The sequence below is a fragment of the Coturnix japonica genome, chromosome 1, assembly GCF_001577835.2.
Source record: "Coturnix japonica isolate 7356 chromosome 1, Coturnix japonica 2.1, whole genome shotgun sequence".
NCBI lineage: Eukaryota > Metazoa > Chordata > Aves > Galliformes > Phasianidae > Coturnix > Coturnix japonica.
Window position 1 is genome coordinate 145195622 of NC_029516.1, and position 14517 is coordinate 145210138.

General features: G+C 38.4%; 1 protein-coding gene across 2 annotated transcripts in view; it reads right to left on the bottom strand.

The window, feature by feature from the left end:
- Positions 1-3657: 3657 nt before the first annotated feature.
- Positions 3658-14517, bottom strand: part of LOC107308094 (tudor domain-containing protein 3-like) — a 39543-nt gene continuing 28683 nt past the window's right edge. Inside the window, exons 1-3 of one of the 2 annotated variants that reach the window (XM_032442070.1) lie at positions 8448-8565; positions 5162-5246; positions 3658-3870 (exon numbers count right to left, since the gene is read on the bottom strand). In XM_032442070.1, the coding sequence (XP_032297961.1) occupies positions 3673-3870; positions 5162-5246; positions 8448-8482 (318 nt within the window). In that variant the 5' untranslated portion in view covers positions 8483-8565 and the 3' untranslated portion in view covers positions 3658-3672. Of the gene's footprint in view, positions 3871-5161; positions 5247-8447; positions 8566-14517 lie in introns of those variants that run through there. The other variant, XM_032442069.1, reaches the window with a different exon arrangement.

The following is a 14517-nucleotide window of genomic DNA, read 5'->3' on the forward strand; positions in this document are numbered from 1 at the left end:
AAAATGCTTATACTGGCCTCAGGGACAGTTAAAATACTAATGCACACAAAGCATGGAAGTAATGGCTTGAACCCTCAGAAAAAAAAAAGAGATGTTCCAGATCAAGACAGGGTAACAGAACATCCAATAGCAAACCGACTTTCTAAATCACTGTGATTGCAATAATATATAGCCTTTTAATAAATCACTCTCTTCTGATCTGAAAGCTATTGGAGTAACATTTGAAACAATGCCCAATAACTACCTAATATAACTGCAATATAACTAGATAGTATTCTACTGTTTACAACACTGTTTTCCTAGAGGCATTGCTCTGACACACTCAACATGATCTGAAAACAAAAACCCAATCTTTTAGAAAGATTAAACCGAACACAGCTAGCGCTATATACTTTTTCCTCAAGAATACGAATGGAAAAATAACTCTTTAAAGCTCCTGAAACAGGCATTAGGAGAGTTTGAGGACAAGAGCTTAACTTAAAGCTCATAAACAGCTATAAAATGACTATTACTCTGTTTGATCCATCAGCATTACTGCATGCATTGACAGAACTAAGCCTTGTCAAAATCATCCTCCATTGGAAAAAAAAAAAAAGTATATATATATATATATATCAGGGAAAAGAATACATAATTTTTACATACACAGCTTTAAATAGCAGGACATCTGATATAGCACTGGACAGTAAATGCAAGCATCTCTAGACTGGAACTACTTCATGGAGACCAGTTGTAGCTGAAATAACAAATCCAATCATACCTTACAGCAAAAAAGTCTGCAAGAAACCAACAGACATCCACAGAGAGAGCAGAAGGCAACTAAGCACTGTTAGTTATACCGATGTATGGACAGGAACCAGGAAGCATAAGAGCAACTTCAAAGAATAATTAGAATAGGTGACGAGTTATGTTTTAACTGCTTACCATCAGCTTATCAGTACTCAAGATTTCACTGATCAGATAAATGCTTTATTTCTGAATGCTTGAGGAAGTAATGCTTAAATTGTAATGGAACACATATACTCAAAAGAAAATGAAGTAAATGTAGCATCACTGCTGAATAACATGTTCTAATTTTTTATAAGGCCTCCTTGTGTCTTTATTCCACTTAAAATACTTCACAAATATTCATGGTATACAGTCATTTAGATGGAAATGAATGTTCAGCTTTTTAAATCCTATGCAAATACGGCCATCTTGTGGCTAGTGCTGGTAGTATAGATTTTTTTAAAGCCATACAGAACAGATGTAAATAAATGATAAAATATTTTTATGTATTAATGACAATCACCTATGACGGTCAAGTAACCATACATTTTCTAAAAATATTTATCTATTGCATTTATACTACACAATAAATTTACTTTCCCTGCAAGATGGAAAACAGATCACACATTCTTGAGATACAGATACATAATGCGGATAGAAATTTTGTATGAGAGGAAAAACTATAGCACGAAATTTTTTGATCTGTTCTGAAGCATTTCTGAACTACAAACGACTGCCTTCTACCAACAGATTATATAAACAAGTCACTCCTGTCCCAATCAAGCCACCACTGTACTAAAAGGACATGACATAGTTGCCACTACTAAAACCTTGTAGGATGATTTCCACAATTGGAGTGCAGCTATCAACAAGTACAAGCTGTTCAGAAGGTGAGGAAGGACGGGAGAAGGCACTGCCCTTCACACTGAGGAAGGAACAGAGTGTAAAGACCTGTCCCTGAAGAATGGCAAAAGACCAGCATAGCTGAATGGGGATCTGCTGGTCAAACCAAAGAACAGGAAGACACAGGCAACAGAAGCAGAGACAGGTACCCTGTGAAGAATATAGGGATACTGCTAGGCTGTGTAAAAATGAGGTCAGGAAGGAGAAGGCCCAACTAGAACTGAACTTAACAATGAATGCAAATAAGGGCAAGAAAGGCTTTTACAGGTACATCACTCAGAAAAGGAAAGTTCAAGAGGGCACATCCTCACTCATGAGGAATACGGGCAGGCTGGTAACAATGAACAGAAGAAAACTGAGGGACTTAACTTTTTTGCCTCAGTCTTCACTGGCAACTGCTCTTCACACACCCTTCAAGTGGATGGGTTGGAAGGCAGGAACTGGGGGAGTAATGTCCCTTGCACTGTAAGTGAAGATCAGGTTGGCATTCACCTGCAGAATCCAAACATCTATAGTTCTATGAACTGATGAGATGCATCTCAGAGTCCTGAGGCTGGTGTAATGGCCAAGCCTCACTCAATGATATTTGAAAAGTCAAGTCAGTCAGGTAAAGTACCTGGTGACAGGAAAAAAGACAGTGTAGCATCCATTTGTAAGAAGAGTAGAAAGAATGAACAAGTGAGGCGCTGGAATAGGCTGCCCAGAGGCTGCCAGTGCCTCATTTTTGGAAGTGTTCAAGATCTAGTGCTTGACCTAGTAGTTGGCAACTCAGCCTACAAGAGGGGTTTGTAACTGGATGACCTTTGAGGTCCCTTCCAACCAAAGATATTCTACGATTCTATGACTCACCTATGCACTGGGGAAGGTCATGGAGCAGATCCTCCTGGAAGCTATGTTAAGACATATGGAAGAGAGGGAGATGTTGTAGGATGTGTGCATAAGCATGTATTCACCAAGGGCAAGTCCTGCCTGACTGACCTTGCTATTTTTTGATGGTGTAACTGTGACTGAGGACAAGGGGGAGCCCCTAACGTCATCTATGTAGACTCTAGGAGGTCTTCTAACATGGTCCCCCATAACAACCTTCTCACCAAATTGGAATGATACTAATTTGATTGGTTGACTGGTTGATGGATGAGTAACTGGTTGCAAGACTGTACCTAGAAAGTAGTGATCCACGGCTCAGTGTCCGGAAAGAGATCAGTGACAAGTGGTACCCCTAAGGGGGTCAACATTGGGACTGATGCTCACTATACTTGGTCTTGACAACAGTATCATCAGAAAAAATAAATCTGGACAAATTTAAACAGCCTCACTCATCAAGCTTGTTTTCTTAAAATAATTCTGCTTTGATTTACTGCCATACTCAATTTCAACAGTAATGTAATATGTTTCTCAAGAAATTTCACATCACCGATATATGTCATGAGTATTTGGAATGTAGGAATAACTTCTTGAATGGAGAATTACCACTACCTTTAAAATATAATTCCTTGATTTATCTTATCTGTCAACTGAATTTTAGGAAGAACACAGGAAGAGCACCCCAGTGAGGTCAAAACTCAAGTACTACATAAAGATACAACAAAAGTCAAAAATCTGGAACATAAAAGTATAGAAAAAAAGAATATTATATAGATTATAAAGCACTGTATCATCTGACATGGATTATCCATACAGACTACTGGTTACACAACAACAAAGTTTACAGCTTTAATCACGTATATCAGTGGATAAATCAAGGTATTACTAACATATATCATTATGTATCATAATCTCACAGCTACTTTGCTTTATGCTTAACATGCTTTGTTGTTCTCACGAGTGAATAAGAGGGGAAAAAAAAAAAAAAAAGCAAAAGCAAAAGCAAGGCACTTGATATTAACTCAAAATCCAACAGTTTAAACTGTTTCTGAGTGATAAAGGAAGCTGCTACGATCAATCACATTTGTTTAAGGACTTCAGAATTTAGAAATAGTCTATTACAGTCTAGTGCACAAGCTAATGTGTTAACATATTTATCCTCAAATATTGGTTTAATTTGTACATGATATAATGCCAAAAAGAGACTAATGCAGTACAGATAACTGTCATCACAAAGAAATCGCAACAAGAGAAGTGAATATTATCTACCTTTTCCACCTTTCCACCATTGATGTCACTGGGGAGGAATTTCTTGCCAATGGTTCTTAAATCTGTCTGAAATTAATATAGAAGACAACAGAATATAAATCTAAAATATCCTATTTCAAAGAAAACAATCATAAAACAAGAAAAAGAAGGGCTTCTGTAATGTCAAAATAAGGATACTCTACAGATATTCAGAGCACATACCATAAAAGAGAGCATAGACATTCAACTTACTTTCTGTTGCACAATATAGCCACAGAGTGATAAGAAAGTACATTTGGTTTTCAAACTGAGCCCACCCAAGGAAACCGATCTGTCGCTTGCCTGTTATTTACCTCTGAACAGCACAGCAACTCCTTTGAACTGTCCCTGCAATAATCTGTATTCGTACAGAATTTGACAAGTCTCCAGAAAGATGCTTTGCAACTACAGCAACAAGGAAGGAGACAGAACTTTTACAAACCCTTTGCAAGATCTTAGACAAAATAAAAGCATTTGAAGAACTGAAGGCACGCTTACATTTCTTTCATTCCTATTCAAGCAATACACAAAAAAACATCAGTTGGCTTCTTGGTTTCTTTTGACTTTTAACAGCCAATGAGAGGTGTGAATTTTTAGGAAGTGGAATCTAAACTCTCTTTATCCTGCTTTTCAAAACACAATGGTATTCCCTACTTATCCAACAGGAAACATAATCTCCTGGGAATTTAAACAACAACTAACTTAAAGACAAAAATACTGATAATCCATTAAGATTGGCTTTGGGTACTTTCATAATATTTCTGGTTTATCTTGGTTATCTATCAGCCAAGCTGGAAATACAACACACAAATTTGTTTATTTCCTCGTGGCAGAAATAATTACTAAATCAAGATATCTACAGTAATTGAAGCAATGCTTGTAGTTACATAAATAAGAACGCATCATAGCAAACTCAATGTTTGCTTGAACAGGCTTTAAAAAATAGCATACCCAGAAGTCAATTTAAGTAAGGGTGTTTTACTAATCCTAGCAAGCTGATATTTTGTTCTATAATTTCTTAAATCCATACACAGCACTTCTGATTTCATTTCAAGTACTGCTTATACTTTAGATTTACATTTCCAAAACACAGAAATATCTTCCTACTGCAAATGATTCTCATTTTTCTCCCCATTAGGCTTCTAGTTGGAATAGGCGTCATTTCCAAATGAAATTCAGAAATAATTCATACATTCTGGGAAGGAGAAAGGTGCTTTGTCCTTTATGTAAATCGCACAGACAACAGTGTATTTAATTAGAGTTATAGACTTCCACCTGAGCCATCAGATATATTGTTTTCAGTGTGTTGTCAGAGAAAAAGTTCACAATCATAACTTACATTAAGTGCAACTAGGATAATGTCATTCGTATTGACTTTTTCAGATGAATTTATGCAAGTTTCGATTCCTTCATCTGAAAGATACCTGTGTTAAAGAAAAAAAAAAACAGACATATTAGGATATACATGATGTATGTAATAGGTGAATATCTGTTCTGCATGCAAAGATCATTTTTAGTTTGTATTTTCTATGTTATGAAACATAGGAAGAAAAAAACCACAAACAACCACATCAGTTTCTAAAGAGCAAGACGATGCACTCAAATGCTTTAAGGAGGCAAATATTATACTGTCATTCTACAAACTTTCTTCTTGCTCACCTAACCTACAAAATAACTTGTAGAAGTGGATTTGTATCTCCACATATCCCAAGAGTCAAATGTGGTGAACAATTTTAGAAACAGAACATCTCTGGAAGCATTTGAGATTTTCACAGTGGCAGTCCAGGATCACCACCTTCCTGCCAAAATTCTGTAAGCATGCAATAAATCTAATCACCTGGCAATTAAAGAAGACCCACTGAAAGGATGTGCATTATCAATTTAAAAGGGCTGACACATTCTCATGTTCAAAAACACTTAAGGAGAATGTAAGTTTTACTTGAGCAGTTAGAAACTGTGACATTTGTTGCTCAATTTGCCTCCTACTTCTCACTACAACCCCTCAGTTTTCATTCCCATGTAGATGGAGATCTGCTTTATCTGTACAGTTCTGCCTTTTCTTTAAAAACATCAACAGCAATCATTACACTGATAATTGTCAGACTCTGAATCTGAAACACAGAACTTGCCCAAATAATATTCATGTACCAATTACCTAACGAGAAACCATTATTCCTCAAAGAATAAATAACCATTAAAGGAAATAATAATAATAATAATAATAATTAAAGTTTAAGTATTCCAGAACACTTAAAGAAATATTTAAAGAGAATCATTCCCAAGTGTAAAATAAAATCATATAAAGATTTGAACGAAAGCAGACTCAATACACCTTTTTAATTCTAGCTCAGCTAACATGAACGTTGCCCTGACAGTGCTGCCAGACTAATTAATGATCCTCGTTGTGCTCTGACCCAGACACTTGATAGCAGTGTAGCTGTTCAAATCAGACACTGACACTTAGCAAATCCTGAGGGACCAGAACTCGATAAATAACTAAATAAATAAATTATAATGTGGAAGAAGCAATCCTATTTTTTCATACGGAGCATACACTAGAGAATAAGGTGGCAGGATTTGTTAGTCCACGCAGGAAAGCAGATTTCTCAACTGAGTGCCTCTGAGCTTGGGTATCACCACCTGTGAAGATTCAAGTGGTAATTCCCACTTGGAATTCTCAGACAGACTTGTTAGCTGGAATCGGAATGTAAAGTAGAACAGAAATCACACACCCTACCAGAGGAAATGGGAACAGGTATATTCTATAGGCAGCACTACACACCTGGGGCCTCAGCTGTGGATTAATTACACCAGTAGGGTTTCCATAAGGAGAAATTTAATAGAATCTGCAAGTCTACCTCCTATAATCTTTAGTACAGAGTTGAGGATCAGTTGTTTCAGGAGTGGGTGGAATACAAACCCCACAAGCTGAATTTCAGACAAGTTGTGGAAACATTCCTTCTCTTGTGCAAATTAAGTAATTCTTTGGTTCTGCTGAAGCTAGCAGAACTGCAATTCCATTATGAGCTACACAGTGTAGTACTGAGATGCAAGCACTAAGATTTATCAGCAGGAAAAAAATATATTCGTTAGAGAGTGAGTAAACAACAACCTGACCCAGAATTAAATTTTCCCTAGATAGGATAAAATTGATTACTTCTGCTACCATAAAACTCACTGCTGAGTCGTGTTTCCATCTCTCACTTAAAAGTGAAGGCTAAAACACAGCTGATAAAATTTCTTAGTTTCCTTTGTCTCACTACTTCATAGAATCATAGAATGGTCCAGGTTAAAAAGGATCACAGTGATCATGGAGTTTCAACCCCCTGCTGTGTGCAGGGTCACCAACCAACAGACCAAACTGCCCAGAGCCACATCTAGCCTGGCCTTGAATGCCTCCAAGGATGGGGCATCCACAGCTTCCTTGGGCAACCTGTTCCTGTGTGACACCTCCCTCTGAATTCTTCAAATGGTTTGAGACAAAATGATAAATACACATATGCACATTGAAAAAGGTTTTTCTTTTCTGACTTGTTAATATGTCAGTTAACAACAGCACTTAAGAGAAACATTGCACACCAGACTGAAATCTCCATCCACATTACAGAGGAGACAATAATGAAATGCCATTTGAGGACACCTTCTGGCTTGATTTAAGGAAACACTACAGGTTCTCAGCAAAAACACAATAATCAGTTTTTAAATTAGTCTTCAAACTAAAATAAATTTTTAAAAAAACAAAAACAAAAAAAAAAAAAACAGCCAATCAAAACAGCTTTCCAATAACTTCTCAAGTGGTGTTTCTGTGTAACAGAACATATAAGTAAAACAATCATCAGAAATGGTCAGGAGATTAGTGAAGAATTGCGATTAGAAAAGGCTGTATACCCAGACGGAACCAAAACACACATTTCTTCTACCCAGACAGAAGCCTGGAAGGAGTGCATGTCAAACTAATGATGTTTTAACCATTTAACCCTCTTGCTGCTTCATACAAGTAGTATTCCTAATACATATTTTCTTCAAAACTCTGCAAAGTTCTTTAAAATAAGTATATTTGTTCTCCTTATTGTCTATATTGCCTCCTGTAATAACTATCTAAGTTACAAACATTTCCTGCTACAGGCCCACAAAGTATTTAAGAAAAATAAATAAATAAATAAATAAGAGCCAGTAATTCTAAGAAATTTCTTCTAAAATAAATGCATTTGTACAGAGAAAACGTTTTTCAAGCATGAAATGGGAGTTATGATTGACCAAATTAGCTCTTTAGCTGGCATAAGGTCTGAAATTCCTTTGCTTGGTTGAAAGTCGCTTCTTTCTGTTCTTAATAAGGGTATGTGACGTGCTGAATGTACAGCACATAGCAAAAGACACTTCATATTTTTCCCCCTTTATTATATAGAAGAAGAAAATCTGACCCTGAACCAAAATCAAAATCAGAGAAACCCTCCTCAGAAGGAGCCCTGGAGATCAGCACCTGCATTACAGTCATTCAAGTGCCTCACAGCGCCTACATTAACTGTTCTGCACATTTTGCAAGATACCATGACCTACCGCAACCCTACATAATGAAAGGTGAACTACAAAATGATCCCATTACACTAATCCAACATGATTCCTACCGCCAAGGGGTGGGAAGCACTCCTAAGCTGTCCATGAACTAGATTACACCGCTGGAACCTGCTCATGAACTCAGAATCCCCAAGACATAGCTGGCAGCACTGTACAGATTCAAGTACCATGGGACAGATCTTTTTCTGCACACCTTAATCCCAAGCTTCTCCCTCTTCTTTGAACGAGGGGGTGGGGGGGGGCACCACATGGAACAATCCAGCACAGGAATATTGTGCTGTCACAATCAAGACATTTCCCTTCATATTTTCATTAAACACACAAGTCAGAAGTCAGAATTATGCATGTGTACTTAAGGAGAAAGTATAAAAACGATGAAATAAATGGGTGAGAAAAGCCAAGCTCAGTAAAGCTTTTAAGAAGCACAATGCAGGGCAACAGCTGACCACTGACATCTTACACAGACAGTGATGAAACAAATTATTTTCTTAACATGTAATGCAAATAACAGTATCCTGCAAGATATCCTGCAAGTGAAAGGCTTAAAAGAAGGCAACTAGCTTCCAACTTGCAGCTTATTTTTTGGCTTTGTCCACAATGTTCTTAAACATCCTAATACTACGCTATTAGATGTCAGGGCAATTTTTTTCATTGAGAGGGTGGTGTGGCATTGGAACAGGCTGCCCAGAGAGGTTGTGGGTGCTCCACTCTGGAGACACTCAAGCCAGGTTAGATGGGGACTTAGACTGAGCTGGTGGGTGGCAGCTCTACCCACAGCACAGGGTTGGAACTGGATGGGCTTAAAGTCTCTTAAAACCCAAGCTATTTTATGATGCTTTTGAGGAAACAGCACGTGTGTGTGCATGTTACTCACTGAACTTCTGAAAGCTGGTAATTGTATCAGCATTAATTGCAAGAATTTTCAGTTTCTAAGGAAAAAAATACTCACTAGAGTTGAACAATCTCAGAGGTTATAAACTGAAGTAATCAGACAACTGTATCGATTTCAAAGGAATTATACCAAGTAATGCTCTATGAGTCACACAGGGATTTTGCAGCCTTGAAACATTAATACAAATTAAAAAATAAGAAATAAAATCGGTTTACAACTAAATGGGCTCCAAGCTGCCTCATAAGGTTGAGATGTTTATCAGCGGATCATTCTCTTGGGAGAGTAGACCAGAAGAGAAAGGAAAATAAATGCTTCTCCTGCAATTCTTCCACATTATATTTGCTGGAATCCAAGGGATATTTGTCTCATCTATTCCTCCTCTACGCATCCAGCTTCACTCATCTGAGAAATGTAGCAGCACAATCCTCTTAGCAACAGCTTTTGTCAGAAGAGCAACTCCTTTTTAAACAGAAGGCACCTGTTCTTACATTTCTGAATGAGACGCTGCAGTGGCAGTATTACTAGGAGAAATCCACTAGTATTTTGTGGGAACCATTCACATATAAATCCAACTCTGTAATTTTTCTGTCAAAACGTTCTCTATTAGCTCCTAAGAAAAACAAATTTTGGCAGTTCCTCCTAACAAAATAAATACGAGTGGTAACACTGAAAGCTTTTTTCCCCACTGCTCCTTCATATCAACTGCGACATCAACCTAATAGTCCACTTCTGAATGTTTCCCGCAGACACCCACACTCTTCTCTTTGATATTTCCCATTGTTGGGGGCTGTAATTCTGCAGTACCAGTCTCAACTATGTCCCTAGCCAACTCATTTTACCTTCTGCTTTACCTCATCAGGAACAGATTACACCTGACATACCCTAATCAGACAGATTTGTTACTGCCACACTATAACCACCTGCATCTGAAGCATTAAAGAAATCCTGCTACCAAAGACAGATGCATATTTGTGCTTGCCTGCACTTTACTGCTGGATCAAGTACCTCATATGCAAGCAAATGTGCATATGTGCATGTAGAAATTTTACAGTGTTTAAATTAAAAGCTTCATTCTAGAATTAAATCCACCTGGTAAACAACTTACCTAATGCTATTTTTTTTCTACCAGCAGCTTTCTTGAAAAGTCTGTTTTTGCTATTTGCAATTAACAGTCCATATTCAACCAAAAATCTTCCCTTGGGGTGAGAAAGAAAGAAGGAAGGAAGGAGGTAAGGAGGGAGGGAGGCAGGAAAGAGGGAGGGAGGCAGGAAAATAGTTATTAATAAGCATGCTAAATAAAATTTATGTTTTTTAATGTCCATACCTCTCCACAGAAACACTGAAACAGGAACCAAAAATGCAAGCTGCATTAACAGTACTTCCCGTAATTCTGGCAGCCACCTAAAACAACTCTGGAGTTTTAAAGCAAATTTAACATGGCTAATTCTAATGTGTGTGTGCAGTAACAAAAATGTTCTTCCCATTTCTTCCCGAAGAAAACAGATTTATGCAGTCATGCCACACAAAGAGCAACCTTTGTAGAGAGCATTCACATTTCTGATAGCTGGTAACGCCACGAAGGGGAAGAACAATTTTAATCAAGTTGAACTTCACGCAATAATACAAAGCCACCAGTGGGTGCCAGTATTGCTCCACAGCAGAAGAACCTTACCTTCACATTACGTATTTTAAACTTGTGCTGTAGTCTTTTGATAGGGTTTCAAAATGTTCTGCCGAATTACAGTTGTATAAAGGAATTATACCGCAGTAGTACAAATTTTACTGAGGCACTATCATTAAAGCTGTTTTTTAAAAAACACAAAACACATTTGAAAACATTATTATGCTAAACATGGAAATCAGGTTTAAAAATAAGGCTTCTTCATGCCCTATAACCTGCGTAATGCTGGGTAGGCAACTGACATTGCTCTGTTTTAAAATAAAAAGCCCAGACGTTGAAAGGATGATGTAGTATTATGCAAGCTACTAGAGAAAATAAAACAGAACTTGAAGGTGAAGAAGAACAGAGGAGTTATGAAAAGGATTCCTAAGTCCTAACAAAATTAGGGCCGAACACTTCTTCATCTGCAAGGCAAACATCTGTCAGTAATGACAAATAACCTCCACTGTTGTTTTCAGTAGCATTCTTGGCAATTTTACTGTTACTATCCTGACATCCAGAAAAGGGATTTTTTTTTTTTCCCCAATGTCTAGCCTTGCCACATTGCCTCCTGTTGCTTCTTGTTTTCTCCACATTTGTGGGGCAGAGATTGTGCCTTTCCTTTTTGCAGTCGCTGAGCCTCACTCTCTGTACTTACAGAGATGATCATTGCTAGCCAGAAGTATTTTTGTTCTCCCATCACTTCTCCAGTTTGTTAATTTTACTTTGAATCCTAATACTGCTCACTAACAGCTCCACATTCCTGCAGAGCTTTATCTTGTGTTTAAGCCCAGAGCTTCATGCTTCACCATTCAGGTGCTTAATGAGAGTATCAAACAAAGCCTGACCTAGACGATGCCTCACATTCTGACAGTGAGCCTTCCACAGCCATTCTTCCTAGTATAGTCCAATCAGACATATAACTGCAGCAAAGGAACTTTACACATAATGTTTCTTCATTTTACTCCTTAATGATAGGAGGGTTGGGGAAGCTGGAAATTGCCAGTAGAATTCCACTTCTTTACATCATCCAGAATGCTGAGAATTACAGAAACGTGGTTGTAATTAGGTTGCTGTTCAGGTGAATGGATACCAATTTTACTTTTAAAACATTACTGACATTTATAGAACTGCTGCACAGCCAGCACAGCACCCGGGCTCCCTGGGCAGCTAAACTTGTATCCTAGCTCCCTAACTTTTCACTCCTGGACATATAACAACACTAAGTGCTGTCTGTAACCCAGGTCAAGCTGAAACTTCAGCAAAACACTCATGAAAAATACATTCCGAAGCTCCAATTCTCACAGTTTTAGCTGACAAACCTTAAGGCCTTAACCTCCCTTCAGGTGTCTGTAATGTCTGACTTTCAATAAAAACACCATCTAAGAAAGCCAACATATTTTTAGAACATAAAAACAGAAAATTATACATATATGGTTGGGAGTGTGGATCTGCCTGGGGGTAGCAAGGCCCTACAGAGGGATTTGGAGAGGCTGGAGAGTTGGGCTGAAGTCAACGGGATGAGGTTCAACAAGACCAAATGCCGGGTCCTGCACTTCGGCTACAACAACCCCGGGTGATGCTACAGGCTTGGGGCGGAGTGGCTGGAAGACTGTGTAGAGGAAATGGACCTGGGGGTATTCATTGATGCTTGACTGAAAACGAGCCGACTGTGCCCAAGTGGCTAAGGCCAAGGGCATCGTGATTCACATCAGAAACAGTGCTGCCAGCAGGAGCAGAGAGGTTGATTGTCCCCCTGTATTCAGCACTGGTGAGGTCGCAGTACACACCTCGAGTACTGCATCCAGTTTTGGGCCCCTCACTGCAAGAAAGACATTGAGGCCCTGGAACGTGTTCAAAGGAGGGCAAGAAAGCTGGTGAGGGGTCTGGAGCACAGGTCATATGAGGAGAGCCTGAAGGAGCTCGGAATATTCAGCCTGGAGAAGAGGAGGCTCAGGGGAGACCTTATTGCTCTCTATACTTTCCTGAAGGGAGGTTGTAGTGAGTTGGGGGTCAGCCTCTTCTCTCATGTCATTAGTGATAGGACTAGAGGGAATGGTTCCATACTGCGGCAGGGGAGATTCAGGCTGGACATTAGGAGGTATTACTTCTCAGAAAGGATGGTCAGGCACCGGAATGGACTGCCAGGGAGGTGGTTGAGGGAATGACTGGATATTGTGTTGAGGGACATGGTTTAGTGGGAGCTATTAGTAATAGATAAATGGTTGACTGGATGATCTTTTAGGTCTTTTCCAATCTTGGTGATTCTATGATTCTATAAATAATCCTATATATATATATAGGATCTAGTAAAAGCAAGACAGTTGCCATTGATTCCCCCTTCCCCACCCCAGAAAGCAAGCACAACTTAATTATCCTACAGTAAAGTCTATTTTGCCAATGAAACCATGACCTAAAGAAAGTTCAGAGCATAGGAAAAGGGAAAAAAATAAAATAAAAAATTAAAGCCTGAAGTGCTTTAAGCAAAATCAATGCAGTAGCTTCATCCTAGGTTATTCCTGCCTAAAACTTTCAGTAAAAACAAAGACCAATAGCTTCAGAGTTGTGGTCTTAAACATTCACAATACCAGATACACAAAAATTATTTAACTGCATGAGTGATACCCGCTGAGAAGCTCTTTAAACCACCTCTGCTCCTACCTCCTCCTCTTGCAGACTCACTTCCAAGCCACTACCAACATGAGAGAGGGGTACAGTCAGGAATAGCCACTGGCCCTGATGAACAGCTTTTTTTTTCCCACCTTCTACAATATGGGAGGGGAGAAAAGCTGCCTTATACCCAAGGAGATGGGATTTGGTGATAAGGAGACCCCTGCTGGGGGTCACCAGAGACAGAACACCACAGCACTGCCTGCAATGTCAAGTTCTTAAAAGTCTGTGTTATTTATGCCATCACTTTTAGCCAGCTTTACTGTCTTTTCCAAAGAGAAGGAATATTTTATAAAAACCTCTATTAACTAGTGATAGCTTCAGAATTATTGAATTATTCAGAATTATTGACATGCAAACAGAACTATTAGGCTATTATTAGGTTAGCCTGACTCCTACTTACACCTCCCCAGACCCACACACAACTCATTTTAATTTCTGCACATTTCCATCCATAGCCTCCCTAAAACTGTTCCAGAAATTAAGTATGATAAAACATGTTTTCAGCACACTTCTTACCCAAGTTCTTCCACAACAGAGAACACATTTTAACACTTGCATTAACCAAAGTATTTATAACAGTAAATCCCATAGCATGCCATCTGAAGTTATGTTATGATCCTTGCAAGTTTCCTCATGAAATTCCTTCTCCTGGAAAAACGCTTTTTATTTCTTAAGACAAGGAAGGCGTTCAAAACTATATTATGAAAAATATCCTATCAGGCTAGTAAGTGTTTTACAGTAGAAAAGCGAGAGAGGAACTTCAATTTGTAGTTAAATAAAATGTAAAACTAAGCAACACCGTAGTAGTTATGTAAAGATGCGGATTCTACATTTTCTTTTTCCCAGATCTGATCTATTTCACATGCCATGTTTCAGATATATTGTGGATGCAAAA